This window comes from Heteronotia binoei, chromosome 21, assembly GCF_032191835.1.
Source record: "Heteronotia binoei isolate CCM8104 ecotype False Entrance Well chromosome 21, APGP_CSIRO_Hbin_v1, whole genome shotgun sequence".
NCBI lineage: Eukaryota > Metazoa > Chordata > Lepidosauria > Squamata > Gekkonidae > Heteronotia > Heteronotia binoei.
The window spans coordinates 191,334,797-191,348,203 of NC_083243.1; the positions used below are offsets into that span (position 1 = coordinate 191,334,797).

General features: G+C 45.2%; 1 protein-coding gene across 2 annotated transcripts in view; it reads right to left on the reverse strand.

Moving 5' to 3' along the window:
* Window positions 1-13,407, reverse strand: part of MYLK (myosin light chain kinase) — a 440,102-nt gene that overhangs the window by 46,035 nt on the left and 380,660 nt on the right. For both annotated transcript variants that reach the window (XM_060262723.1, XM_060262722.1), the window contains 2 exons: window positions 11,944-12,161; window positions 2,865-2,988 (listed from right to left, as the gene is read on the reverse strand). In XM_060262723.1, coding sequence (XP_060118706.1) covers window positions 2,865-2,988; window positions 11,944-12,161 — 342 coding nt within the window. The remainder of the gene's footprint in view (window positions 1-2,864; window positions 2,989-11,943; window positions 12,162-13,407) is intronic.

The following is a 13,407-nucleotide window of genomic DNA, read 5'->3' on the forward strand; positions in this document are numbered from 1 at the left end:
GTACCAGTCCTCCACTAACTCATTCAATAACCCGCCAGGGGGCATCGGATCCTGCAGAGCCTCCTGAAACCGCTCTGGGTCCGTTTGGCTCCGCAGGCGAATATAAATTCGCTCACCGCCTAAACAGGAGAGAAGTTTCAGGTCTAACCAGGCTTTCAGGTCATAATGATCTGACCATGGAACTGGTAATATACCTGCCCCAAAGATCAAATCCAGCGTGTGACCGGCCTGATGCATGGGAGCCGATACAAATTGGCTAAGTTCTAGTGTCTCCATGGACGACACCAAGTCCTGTGCCTGCTGAGATGCTGCGTCATCAACACGGACACTGAAACCCCCCAGAACTAATAGCCTGAGGAAGTCCAATGCCCAGGTGAACATAGCATTCAGCAGGGCGGGCAGGCTTTCTAGTGGTGCAGTAGGCAGTAGGTACACCACCCAGGTTGCCAATCTCTCCTCAGAAAAAGAATCCCAGACAAACACAGCAACTCCCTCCCACCCCCACCCATTTGTCTGACTGGTAAAAGACAGAGAACCCAGGCGGGGTAAGCTGGTTCAATGCAACAGTGTCGCCTTCCCGCACCCAGGTCTCCATCATACATGCCAAGTCCACCTGCTGCTCCACGAGAAAATCTCGCAGAGTAGCGATCTTATTATTGATGGACCTGGCATTAATCAACACCAGTGTCCGAGATGGGGTCTTCCTAGCCCCACAACCAACATGCCTCGGAATGGGACATAGGTGGGAAAGGGTCCGAGCATTTCCATATCTCGCACTCTATGCTCACCTTATCTGAAGTACAGTTTTTATATCCTATTTTTTTATTTGTCACTTGGGGGATATTCAATGTTAATACATTTAGTATTAACCATTGTTAATATGAACCACTGTTTTGAACATAAATACACAAAAATTAAAATCAGGTTATACTCCCTTGTATTGACAATATTACAAGTGCCAAGCAAAACTTTACAGCAGCAACCGAGACAATTTTCATTATGCAACAATACAAATACAAGGCTGTAAAAAGACATGCCACACCTGTCAGACAATGGAACTTCAAAGTAGACAGACTTCCATTTGTTACAACGTTAAGACTTCATTTGATAGTTCATAGTTTCTGAGCATGGATACATTGGAACCGGTGCTCTTGGAACGGAGCATAGATGTTTTAACTTGATGCACATCAAAGGTTTTCTAAACAAATCTACATTCCCACGCTAGAGTGATACATTTCACACATTTACTTTCCCTTATCTTGTTCCGGTTCCCATTCTCACAGGAACAGCTCTGCTGGCTTCCCCTGAGGCATTTTATCTTCAAAGGGTTGTTGCCTTTGTTAGTATCAAGGACAGGAATTCACAGTAGGGTTAGTAACAGCTTCACTTCTACTCTGATATGCAAGGCTTCTATTTGGGGTTAGTAGCAAATGTTAGAAAATGGAGTCAGTTAGGTCAGGCAATACATTGCAGTTGGAACACAGCATCGTATCATATCATGAAAGCGTTCCAGTGTCTGACAACACCCTGGACTGGATTTAAAAAATTATGTAACTAGGATAAAACCAAAAGATGACTAGAAGGCACATAGCTGAACATCTGAATTAGGAAGAAATGGTATACAAGGAAAGTTACAAAAATAACAGAGAATACACTCTGGAAGACCAAAGAATAAAAAGAAGCATCACAAACTATATATTATTGTCCCATAAAACAGAATAGGAAAAAAAATCAAGTTATGTCATCAGAACATGGCAGATATATGCAATAGAAATAATTGTAAACATTAAATGAAAAAAAGGGAAACAAATTCCAATAACAAAATATATTTTTAAACAAATCGTAAATTGTTAGCAAAAATGGGCATATGCGAGGGGCCAGCAAAGCAAAAAGGCATAAAAGTGAACAGCAACAAAAAATGAAAGGGTTGTGGAGATCTAAAGAAAAACAACTCTAGTATAATGCCTACATGAAAATGGCCCGGGAAGAATCTAAATGTAACGGTAACGGCGCCTTACTGGTGGAACCAGCTGCCGGAAAAGGTGCGGGCCCTGCGGGACCTAGGGCAGTTCCGCAGGGCCTGTAAGACAGTCCTCTTCCGGCAGGCCTATAACAACTAACTGACATTGAGAATATCTTCTGGATGGAACTAAAAATGCATTTATGGACCGCTGCTTTTTATTCTTATTTTTATGTCTTATTAATTATGGTTTTAACTTTGTTATGTAAATGTTTTTAAGCTGAATTATGTGAATTAAAATGTTGTAAGCCGCCCTGAGCCACTTTGGTGGCAAGGGTGGGATATAAGCCTAAATATAAATATAAATAAATAAATAAATAAAGACCACAACTCTGTGTCTAGGCTATGTCCTTCTACATTTCTATTACCAAGGAGCCAAACATTTAGATTCTTTCTGCAGAAATACTTGAAAATTCTTCATTTTGCTACATTAATAAGGAAAGACACCTGTCTACTTTGTGTTTCTACAATACCTTATTCTGATCTAATACAGCAGTGGATAGATACACCCCAGAAACAAACTATACAATGCTAATCTCTGAAGAAAAAGTTGAAATATCGTAAGCAGAATGAAGGAATACATAAACGGGGAATTACCATGTCAACAAGTCTATGGTCCAGGAAAAAAAAGTGTGTTTGTTATATTCTGGGAAATCTCGGAAAGTATGGAGCAAAGAACAGGGGTGAAAGAAGGCCAAAGAGATAAAATAACCCAGAATCAAATAAATCTTCTAAATAAGTCTAAATTTTTGTAGTACATTAATTAATTCTGGATTGCAACCAATATTCTTTACATCAATAAGACTGAGAAATTCTGGAGATCTGGCTCAGCTAAAGTACTTACAAAATATAGCAGATAACTCCTATGCTCCACATGTCTGTTGCATATCCAATAGGCTCATAGTTTATAACTTCTGGAGCAACAAATTCCGGTGTTCCAAAGAGGACTTTCAAGGAACCTGCGCTTTCTGTGAAAAAATACAGAAGGAAAACAGAGTTTGGAAAACAATGAGGAATTTCCTCCATCTTCCAGTAATATTTCCTTTCCCTAAGATGCTCACAGGTAATTTGGGACAAATTATAGAATCTCAACTTGTCACACAAAGCCAAGCAAGGATTTTCATTTTTGGTAGTCCATGTCTAAACCCAGCGCACTAGTTCCAGCTCTATATCGGCTCTCAATAGATTTAGACAGGGAATTACAAAGGCAGCTGAAGAGAAAATATTTTTAGCTGCGAGCAGGAACAGAATCCAGGTCTTCTAGTCTAAAGAACAACTTCCAGTTTACTGAAGTGGAAAGTGAAAGCACGTATCTACTAATGGGTAGTCCTTCAGTGGTATATGTTTACATGCTTTTGTATAGAGGTGTGTGCCTTAAGTTATAGTCTCTGCTTGTTGATCTAAAATTGGTCATGGAGATTTGCACTGAAAACACATTTCTGTTTTAGAGTCTGGTCATCTTTGAGACAAAGCCCTAACTTCTGATTTTTATTTTCCTGGAACTGCCTTATTACAAGGATTTGTGTTAGGCTTGCCAATCCCCAGGTCCCAGCAGGGGTTCTTCCACTTCCCCAGGCTCCTTCCCGCCCCCAGTCAGCTGGCCGGTGGGGGGAAGCCCCTCCCCCAGAGGAACATGTGCCTTTCCACCTGTGGAGGCTTCAGTCTCCGATTGAAAGGCTTCCTCTTGGGATGGGGTGTCTGTGTTACTTTGAAGAAGATGGCAGCAACTCGTGAGTAGAGAGGCCAATCCCCTGCTTCAGAGTCGCCTGAAACGGGGCAGGGGAGGAGGGAGGGAAACGTCTGCTGAGCACTTCATTATTCCCTATGTGGAGATAGATTCTCATAGGGTATAATGGGGAATTGATCTGGAGGTTTTGGGGGCTCTTGGGGAGCTGTTTTTTGAGGTAGAGGCACTAAATTTTCAGTATGGTATCTAGTGCCTCTCTCCAAAGTACCCCCCAAGTTTCAAAATGATTGGACCAGGGGGTCCAATTCTGTGAGCCCCAAAAGAAGGTGCCCCTATCCTTCATTATTCGCTATGGAAGGAAGACATTTAAAAAGGTGTGCTGTCCCTTTAAATGTGATGGCCAGCACTCCCTTGGAATTCAATTATGCTTGTCACACCCTTGTTCCTGGTTCTGCTCCCAATGTCTCCTGGCTCCACCCCCAAAGTCCCCAGATATTTCTTGAATTGGACTTGGCAACCCTAATTGGTGTTCCTGTTTTTCATTCCAGGGTTTGACAGATTATTTGAAACATGTTGTGACATGAGTAGAGCCAAGCATTTTGTGAGAATTCACATATGTCAGAACTGCCTAAGGTTTTGGAAAGTGACCCTTTTAGAACACTATGCAAAACAAATCAATTTCTGATGGAGGGGGGAATGCTTCGGACAGCCACCCCGCACAAGGAGAAAGGCACACAACTCTCCTTGTGACAGCACCAAAACACCAAAAAAGGTCAGGAAAATATTTTGCTACATCTTGGCTTTCCCTGACAACTAATTATCCGCAGAAACGGAGCACAAAAGTGTCACTGGTCTTTACTAATTTAAATTACAAACAAAGCTTAGCTGTACTCAGTCTTTATTGGTTACTGTGGAATTAAAAGAAAAATAAAGATTTTAACTTTGCATGACCAGAAAGCATAGGGAATATGGGAAGCGTTGTAGCATTTCTAGTTTTAAAATGATTTTGGAATATACAGGGCAGGACTGGCCATTAAGGCCACCAGGGGAAGTCCAGGAGCGGCCCTTCGGAGAACTCCTCTCCCAGGGGCCTCCAACCCCACAGTGGCAGGAGAAGAAGAAGATGATATTGGATTTCTATCCCGCCCTCCACTCCGAAGAGTCTCAGAGCGGCTCACAATCTCCTTTCCCTTCCTCCCCCACAACAGACACCCTGTGAGGTAGATGAAGATATTGGATTTATATCCCACCCTCCACTCCGAAGAGTCTTAGAGCGACTCACAATCTCCTTTACCTCCCCCTCCTACAACAGACACCCTGTGAGGTAGATGAAGATATTGGATTTATATCCCGCCCTCCACTCCGAAGAGACTCAGAGCAGCTCACAATCTCCTTTACCTTCCTCCCCCACAACAGACACCCTGTGAGGTAGATGAAGATATTGGATTTCTATCCCGCCCTCCACTCCGAAGAGACTCAGAGCAGCTCACAATCTCCTTTACCTTCCTCCCCCACAACAGACACCCTGGGAGGTAGATGAAGATATTGGATTTATATCCCGCCCTCCACTCCGAAGAGACTCAGAGCAGCTCACAATCTCCTTTACCTTCCTCCCCCACAACAGACACCCTGGGAGGTAGATGAAGATATTGGATTTCTATCCCGCCCTCCACTCCGAAGAGTCTCAGAGTGGCTCACAATCTCCTTTCCCTTCCTCCCCCACAACAGACACCCTGGGAGGTAGATGAAGATATTGGATTTATATCCCGCCCTCCACTCCGAAGAGTCTCAGAGCGGCTCACAATCTCCTTTCCCTTCCTCCCCCACAACAGACACCCTGTGAGGTAGATGAAGATATTGGATTTATATCCCTCCCTCCACTCCGAAGAGTCTCAGAGCGGCTCACAATCTCCTTTCCCTTCCTCCCCCACAACAGACACCCTGTGAGGTAGATGAAGATATTGGATTTATATCCCGCCCTCCACTCCGAAGAGTCTTAGAGCGACTCACAATCTCCTTTACCTCCCCCTCCTACAACAGACACCCTGTGAGGTAGATGAAGATATTGGATTTCTATCCCGCCCTCCACTCCGAAGAGTCTCAGAGCGGCTCACCATCTCCTTTACCTCCCCCTCCTACAACAGACACCCTGTGAGGTAGATGAAGATATTGGATTTATATCCCGCCCTCCACTCCGAAGAGTCTCAGAGCGGCTCACAATCTCCTTTCCCTTCCTCCCCCACAACAGACACCCTGTGAGGTTGGTGGGGCTGGAGAGGGCTCTCACAGCAGCTGCCCTTTCAAGGACAACCTCTGCCAGAGCTTTGGCTGACCCAAGGCCATTCCAGCAGGTGCAAGTGGAGGAGTGGGGAATCAAACCCGGTGTTCGCAGATAAGAGTCCGCACACTTAACCACTACACCAAACTGGCTGGAGACACTTCCATCCTGAGCTGGTTGTACGTACCTCATAGCCCCATGTTGCAGTCCCCCCCACGAATGGCCCCCACCTCTCTGGAGCTAGCAGCCCTATGCCAGTTGTTATGGGAGCCACTGCAAGGTAGACACTAGTTGCTGCAAAACAGATACAAGCTGGTGCCACAAGCCAGCACCCACCCATATCAGACACTACTGCAAACACCCCTCCCACTGCCTGTTCCTTTCCTTCCCCCTCTCAGTTGGGGAAGGGGTTGGGGCAGATCAGGAGGGGTGGCCCCTTTCCAGGGCCCTTTTTGTCTCCTAGTCTGCCCCTGATTCATAAGTAGACTCGGGTCTCTTCTAAACTGGCTACAGGTTTGCAGATTTTTTTTTTTTTTTTGAAACAGTGCAGTACTGTTATCACTGCTGTCCATGTTCTATACATTTCAGCCATTTCCACAAGGATTTTCTCTCTGGTTCAATCCTGTGGGGCACCCCCCCCCCAACTTTTCCATAGCTTTATGGTGCGTTGATGTACCTCCAGCATTTCTCCAGCTTTTCTGCCATCTCACATCTGCTTTGCTGGAAAAGTTAGAAAAGATTGCAGTAAGGGCTGGATTGCTGCCATGCGGCAAAAAGCCCTTTTCCCAACACTGGGTCTTCAGTGGTCGTCTCCTCTCTCTGCCAACTGGGGGTAGGGTTGCCAAGTCCAATTCAAGAAACATCTGGGGACTTTGGGGGTGGAGCGAGGAGACTTTGGGGGTGGAGCCAGGAGCAAGGGTGCGACGAGCATAATTGAACTCCAAAGGGAATTCTGGCCATCACATATAAAAGGGACTGCACACCTTTTAAATGCCTTCCTTCCATTGGAAATGATGAAGGATAGGGGCACCTTCTTTTGGGGCTCATAGAATTGGACCCCCTGGTCCAATCTTTTTGAAACTTGGGGGGGGGGCGGTATTTTGGGGAGAGGCACTGGATGCTATGCTGCTGTTTTGGCGCCTCTACCACAAAATACAGCCCCTTCAGAGCCCCAAATACCCACAGATAAATTCTCCATTATTCATGGTAATAAGTCTCCATAGGGAATAACAAAGTTCCCAGCAGACATTTCCCTCCCCTCCCCCCGCTTTCTGATGACCCTGAAGCGGGGGGAGGGCCTCCAATCCGGGGGATCCCCTGCCCCCACCTGGGGATTGGCAACCCTAACTGGGGGCCTTTTTGAATTGAAAATTGAGTCTCATCATATACGGGGCCCAGCAGATACTCATTTGCATATTAGGCCACAGCCCTGATGCCCAGCCAGACAGAACTGTGTTCCTGCTCAAAAAAGTCCTGCTCAGACTGATATAAACATTCTAACAATATGCATAATGGCTACTCTGAATTCTCAGATTTCAGTTTTTAAAAAGGAAGTCTGTAGCCCTTTCATTGAGTAAATACAGGGGTCATTTTGTAGGGAAAAAGGTGCGGGAGCTCAGAAGCATAACTCATTTGTATATGCCACACTCTGGGGTGTGGGCACATACAAGTGTGCCTCTCCTGTCAGGACTCCAGGACAGCCTCCTACCGGGAAGCCAGGGGAGAGCTGGAGGTTAACAGCAGACAGAGCACTACAGGGAGGGTGGAGGGGGAACAGAGAGAGAAAAAGAAGACAACTAGATAGGGAGGGAGGGAGAGGAAAGAGAGAGAGAAAGAAGATGGGGACAGAGGAAGGGAGAAGGAATGCAGGGAGGGAGGGGAAAGAGAAGGAAGGAAGGAACTGCCCAGCAAGTGAAACTGGGGCCAGGATTTCCGTGAAGTGGGAAGGTTTCTCCCTGCTGTGCACAGACCCTGACTGACGGCTTTGGTTGTCGGGTGACTAAAATCACCTGGGAACAGAAGCTGGCCCCAGGATCTGCGCACAGCAGGGAGGCTTCTGTTGTCATGCAGCTGAAACCATCTGGGAACAGAAGCTGGCCCCAGAATCTGCGCGCAGCGGGGAACTCTCCCCTCACTGCATACCAACCCTGGCTGTTGCCGGGCGGCTGAAACTGCTCAGGAACAGAAGCCAGCCCTCGGGGAGGAGGTGCGGAGGGTCAGGAGCTGTGCTCCAGTGCGCTCCTGCTGAATTCGAGCCCTGAGTAAATATAAAGGGTAAGGCATATCTCCAGAAGGAACTGAGCTAGAGACTTACTTTAAAAAATGACCATTGGAAATTCAGAGAACCTGTTAAACATATTGTAAGACATGATAATATGTAGTTGCTGGGGAGAAATGAGAAAAGTTTCAGTGGTTTTGGGAGGGGGGATGTCCAACTGCTGGGGCAGGGAAATCTGCCATGTGGAACCTTGTTGGTGCTGTGCTGTACCAGCATGCACACTGGCAACAGAGAAGCCAATAGGGTTGCCAGGACTTATTAGGCTGCTGGCAGGGGAAACCACTTCATGGTTTCCCCTGCCAGCAGCCTGGTAACCCTATTGGCTTCTCTGTCATGCCATCATGCCAAGGACGTAATGCACAATGCTCTAGGTTTTGGACAAAAACTCTTGATTTTTTTTTTACTACAAAACCATAGAGTTTGCTCAAAAACCAGAGGATTGTTGCACAACATCCCCAGAGTGATGATGTCACTTCCAGGTGACATCATCATGTCAGGGGTGTCATGTGACATCCCTGTTTGGGGGTGGGGTTTCCCCCACTGGCCAGCTGTGAACAGGAGCCCTCAAAGCAGGGGAACTTTGCTGGGACCCGGGGGTTGAAAAAAAGGCAACGGCTTCCACGTAAATCAAACTTCTACACACTAAGAATTACAAAATAAATATTTTTTTTATATTCACTTGTCAAAAATAGTTAATAGAAGTGACATGCTTAATACAAAATGGCGCATACCAAGGAACACAAACCACAAACAGCAAAATGGATCCAAGAAACCAACCAACGCCCACAGGTAAGTCTTCTACCTTGCCTCAAAGCACAGTTTCTTAATGGTTGGAAATCTTCCGCTCCAAGTGGATCAGCTTGTCTCAAAATCCAAGCTGCTGTGGTACTCCCACTTGAATCCCGCTATATAGCTGTGTAGCTAACAGGCGGACTGGTAGTTCATACTCAATTTTCTCAAGGCTTTATCCAAGCTTCACACAAACCAAAAATACAATCGCACAACAAAAGCATTCTAAACGCTATATATTTCCTCCAGGTTACAATTTTAGGACCTGGGGGTTGGCAACCTTATAAACCATATAAGCCCATCTCCACGTGGAAACAACCTTATTTATCATACTAGTTTTGCAGTTTTTTTATAGTTTTTAATACTAGTATGTAGAAAATATCGAAACTATTTCCCAATAGCACAGCAAGCACTACTGCTGCAGATGTGTGTAATTATTATCGCAGACACATACTGAATAAATCCTACCATCCATGCCCAGTAGGGTTGCCAGTCCCCAGGTGGGGGCAGGGGATCCCCTGGTTTGGAGCCCCCCCCGCTTCAGCGTCATCAGAAAGCGGGGGGAGGGGAGGGAAATGTCTGCTGGGAACTCATGATTCCCTAAGGAGGCTTATTCCCATAGGAAATAATGGAGAATTGATCTGTGGGTATCTGGGGCTCTGGGGGCCCTGTTTTATGAGGTAGAGGCACCAGATTTTCAGTATAGCATCCAGTGACTCTCTCCAATATACTCCCTAAGTTTCAAAAATATTGGACCAGGGGGTCCAATTCTATGAGCCCCCAAAGAAGGTGCCCCTGTCCTTCATTATTTCAAAGGAAGGAAGGCATTTAAAAGGTGTGTGGTCCCTTTAAATGTGATGGCCAGAACTCCCTTTGGAGTTCAGTTATGCTTGTCACACCCTTGCTCCTGGCTCCACCCCCATAGTCTCCTGGCTCCACCCCCAAAGTCCCCAGATATTTCATGAATTGGACTTGGCAACCCTAATGCCCAGAGCAGTTCTAAAGTTTTTCTTATTTAAGTACCTTAAGGGATCCATGCATATAGACTAAAGAAACAGTGCAAGGCACTGCCCCAGTATTTCAAGAACGTTTTTTCATTTAAAAAAATCTATTTTATTTTAGCATGTGCTCCTTTTGAGATTTTCCGATACACTTATTCAAAGAAGAAGAAGCAACAGCACAGCACAGCAGCTCTGGGGAATGGAAACTGCCTAGATCAGACAATGCTGGACTGCTGGGTACAGAAATAAGTCAAACATTAGCAATAAAAAAACAAAAGTTTTCCCTTTACAGTAAGATCCCTTTATTTCCTTTTATTACCATTTATTATTAAGGGGGAATCACTCCTATTGCACAACAAAGACCTACGAAGGCACTACAATATATTAATAGCCATTTTCTAACAAGTCGGTGTGATCTCCAGCTTCTTCCTCCTCCTCCCTCTCCCCACAGTTCCCTCTGAGTGGAGGAACAGTTTTAACATTTTTTTAAAAAGATTAAGTATGGTAAAGTACCATAACAATATAGTATCCCGATGCTACTAATGAAAATGTTGAAAAAGAGTTAGGATATGGGCAGAAATTAGAAGGCAGTGTAATAGAGCTAGGGCTAGAGAGCGGAAGTGAGAACAAACCATATAAGTATAATCTGTTATTTAAGGCTATATCTGATGTATTCTTACATAGATACATGTTTTAGTTACAGGGAAACATTCATTTAAACAGCTTGGAAAACAAAACAACCCCACCCCCCCGCATTTAAATTCTGTATTATGGAATATATAATTTGTGCTCTTGTATAGGTTTTATTTTGTGACTTCCTTGTCGTACTAGGAAAATTGAGAGTCAGTATGGTGTAGTAGACTTGAATCTGGGAGGACTCAGATTCAAATCTCTGTTCTGTCACAGAAGTTTGTTGGGTGACCTTGAACCAGTCACACACTCTTAGGCTAACTTTCCTCACAGAGTTGTTGTGAAGATAAAATGGAGAAGAATGATGAAAGCTGCTTCGGGTCCCCACTGAGGAAAAGGACAGGATATAAATGAAGTAAATAAAATTTTAAAAAGATTATCTGCATAATTTCTTTTTGCATTTAACTAACAAATGAATGAATGCATAATGTCTATTCTTGTTATTCACTCCATTTATAGCACACCTTTCTGACTGTAACTCAAAGAGGATTCCAAATTTTAAAATGGTTCAATCAGACAGCAAGGATCTCTAATAAGCAGTGCAGCAGGACTAAGACTAAAAATGAGAAGATAGGGAAAATGACAACAAAAACAGACATGCAACAAGGAAAAAGAACTATCCAGGCATGATATGCCATAATGCAAAAAAAGTATAATAAAATTCAGTAAAAAGGAAGACGGTGCATAGAGAAAGCAGTGCAACAGGCTATGCTCCCCCTCATAAAAGACAGCTTTTCCATTATACCGTAGTTCTAATCCCTTTATAAAATCACTCTCCGCACATTCTGTGAATGACAGTAGGGTGAGGATCGCCACCAGACATCACATATGAATGGGCAGTTGCCAGTCTCACACATTTGCATGGTGACACTTTCAGAGGACTTTGCTCAGATGAGAAAAGCTGTTGTGATGCAGCATAGCAGGGTCTGATCCTGCAGGTATGTGGGACCTAGGCCACTAAGGACTTTGTAGATAATAACCTGAACTGAACCCGGTAATTGATCAGTAACAAATTAAGTATCTGTATAATGTACGAACTGGAATTTCTGCATTGTCATTAGGTGTTGGACGGCATAAAGTGTATGGATCTACATGGCCAATCAGTAAAATGTTTCTGAACAAGCAGAGGTTTACTAGGCATCATACGGTGTAAAATGAAACTATATCCACTATAAAACAACCATCTCAAGGAGATATTACCTAATCTTCGAGCAAGTCCAAAGTCTATCAGCTTGATTTTTGTACCAGTCTTGTTGACACACATGATGTTCTCCGGCTTCAAATCCAAATGTACGATGCCCTGCTTATGAATGTACTGTACGCCTTCTGAGATTTGCTTCATATACTTAATACATTCTCGCTCTGTTAATTCAAAGTCCTCGTCAATGATTCTCTCAAAAAGTTCCCCTCCAGAAACTCTAGAACAAAAATTCAGAAGAGACCCTCATGAGTATTTTTCATTGGCAAACACAATGTTAAGTAAATTCACCATGCATATGAACATAGACATGTTAAATCCACAAATTATTCTGAAATAAAAGGTGAGGGGGGGCACATGTAAACCAACAGAGTGCTTTAATGCATCTACTCTTTTGCCCAAGTATTCTCCTCATCGTTTCTTTATCCTAACCCAGCCCATTGTACTTACCCAATCCAGAGGCCTGTGGTTACCATGGGGCTGCTGGGTTCCTGGCCTTTTGGCAAGGCCTCCTGACTTCTCATCCAGCACAGGCCCCCAGGAATCTCGGTGGGGGGGCACTGTGGCTCAGATGGCCAGAGGGAGCAGGGCAGGGCCAGGTGGCAACGGGCATGCTCTGGGGTCGGGGCAGCAACTGTCTCACTTGCTATTAGGGTTACCAAGTCCAATTTAAGAAATCTCTGGGGACTTTGGGGGTGGAGCCAGGAGACTTTGGGGGTGGAGCCAGGAGACATTAGGGGTGGAGCCAAGATCAAGGCTGTGACAAGCATAATTGAACTCCAACGGGAGTTCTGGCCATCACATTTAAAGGGATGGCACACCTTTTCAATGCCTTCCTTCCATAGGAAATAATGGATAGGGGTACCCCCTTTTGGGGCTCATAGAATTGGACCCCCTGGTCCAATCTTTTTGAAACTTGGGGGGTATTTTGGGGAGAGGCACTAGATGCTATACTAAAAATTTGATGCCTCTACCCCAAAAAACAGCCCTCCCAGAGCCCCAGATACCCGCAGATCAATTCTCCATGATTTTCTATGGGAATAAATCTGCATAGGGAATAACAGAGTTCCCAGCAGACATTTCCCTCTCCTCCCTTCCCCCCGCTTTCTGACGACCCTGAAGCGGGGGGAGGGTCTCCAAACCGGGGGATCCCCTGCCCCCAACTGGGGATTGGCAACCCTACTTGCTATGCACGCACCACAGGCCCTGTTCTCCACCATATTCCTTTTGGGGGGCTCAGATGGCCAGAGGAAGCGGGGCTGGGTGGCAGGTGCACTCTGAGCAGCAGCCAGCTCACTCATCACGTGTGTGCTGCAGACTCTGCTCTCCATTATGTTCCTCACCTGCTTCTTTGGGGGAAGCAGCTGGGCTGCCAGCAGGCAACTCTTAGGCCATGGGACTTGGCCAGGTGTATGTAGAGCTGCTGTCATGGCAGGGTGCCCCACGTTGGAACCATGGAAGAGGAG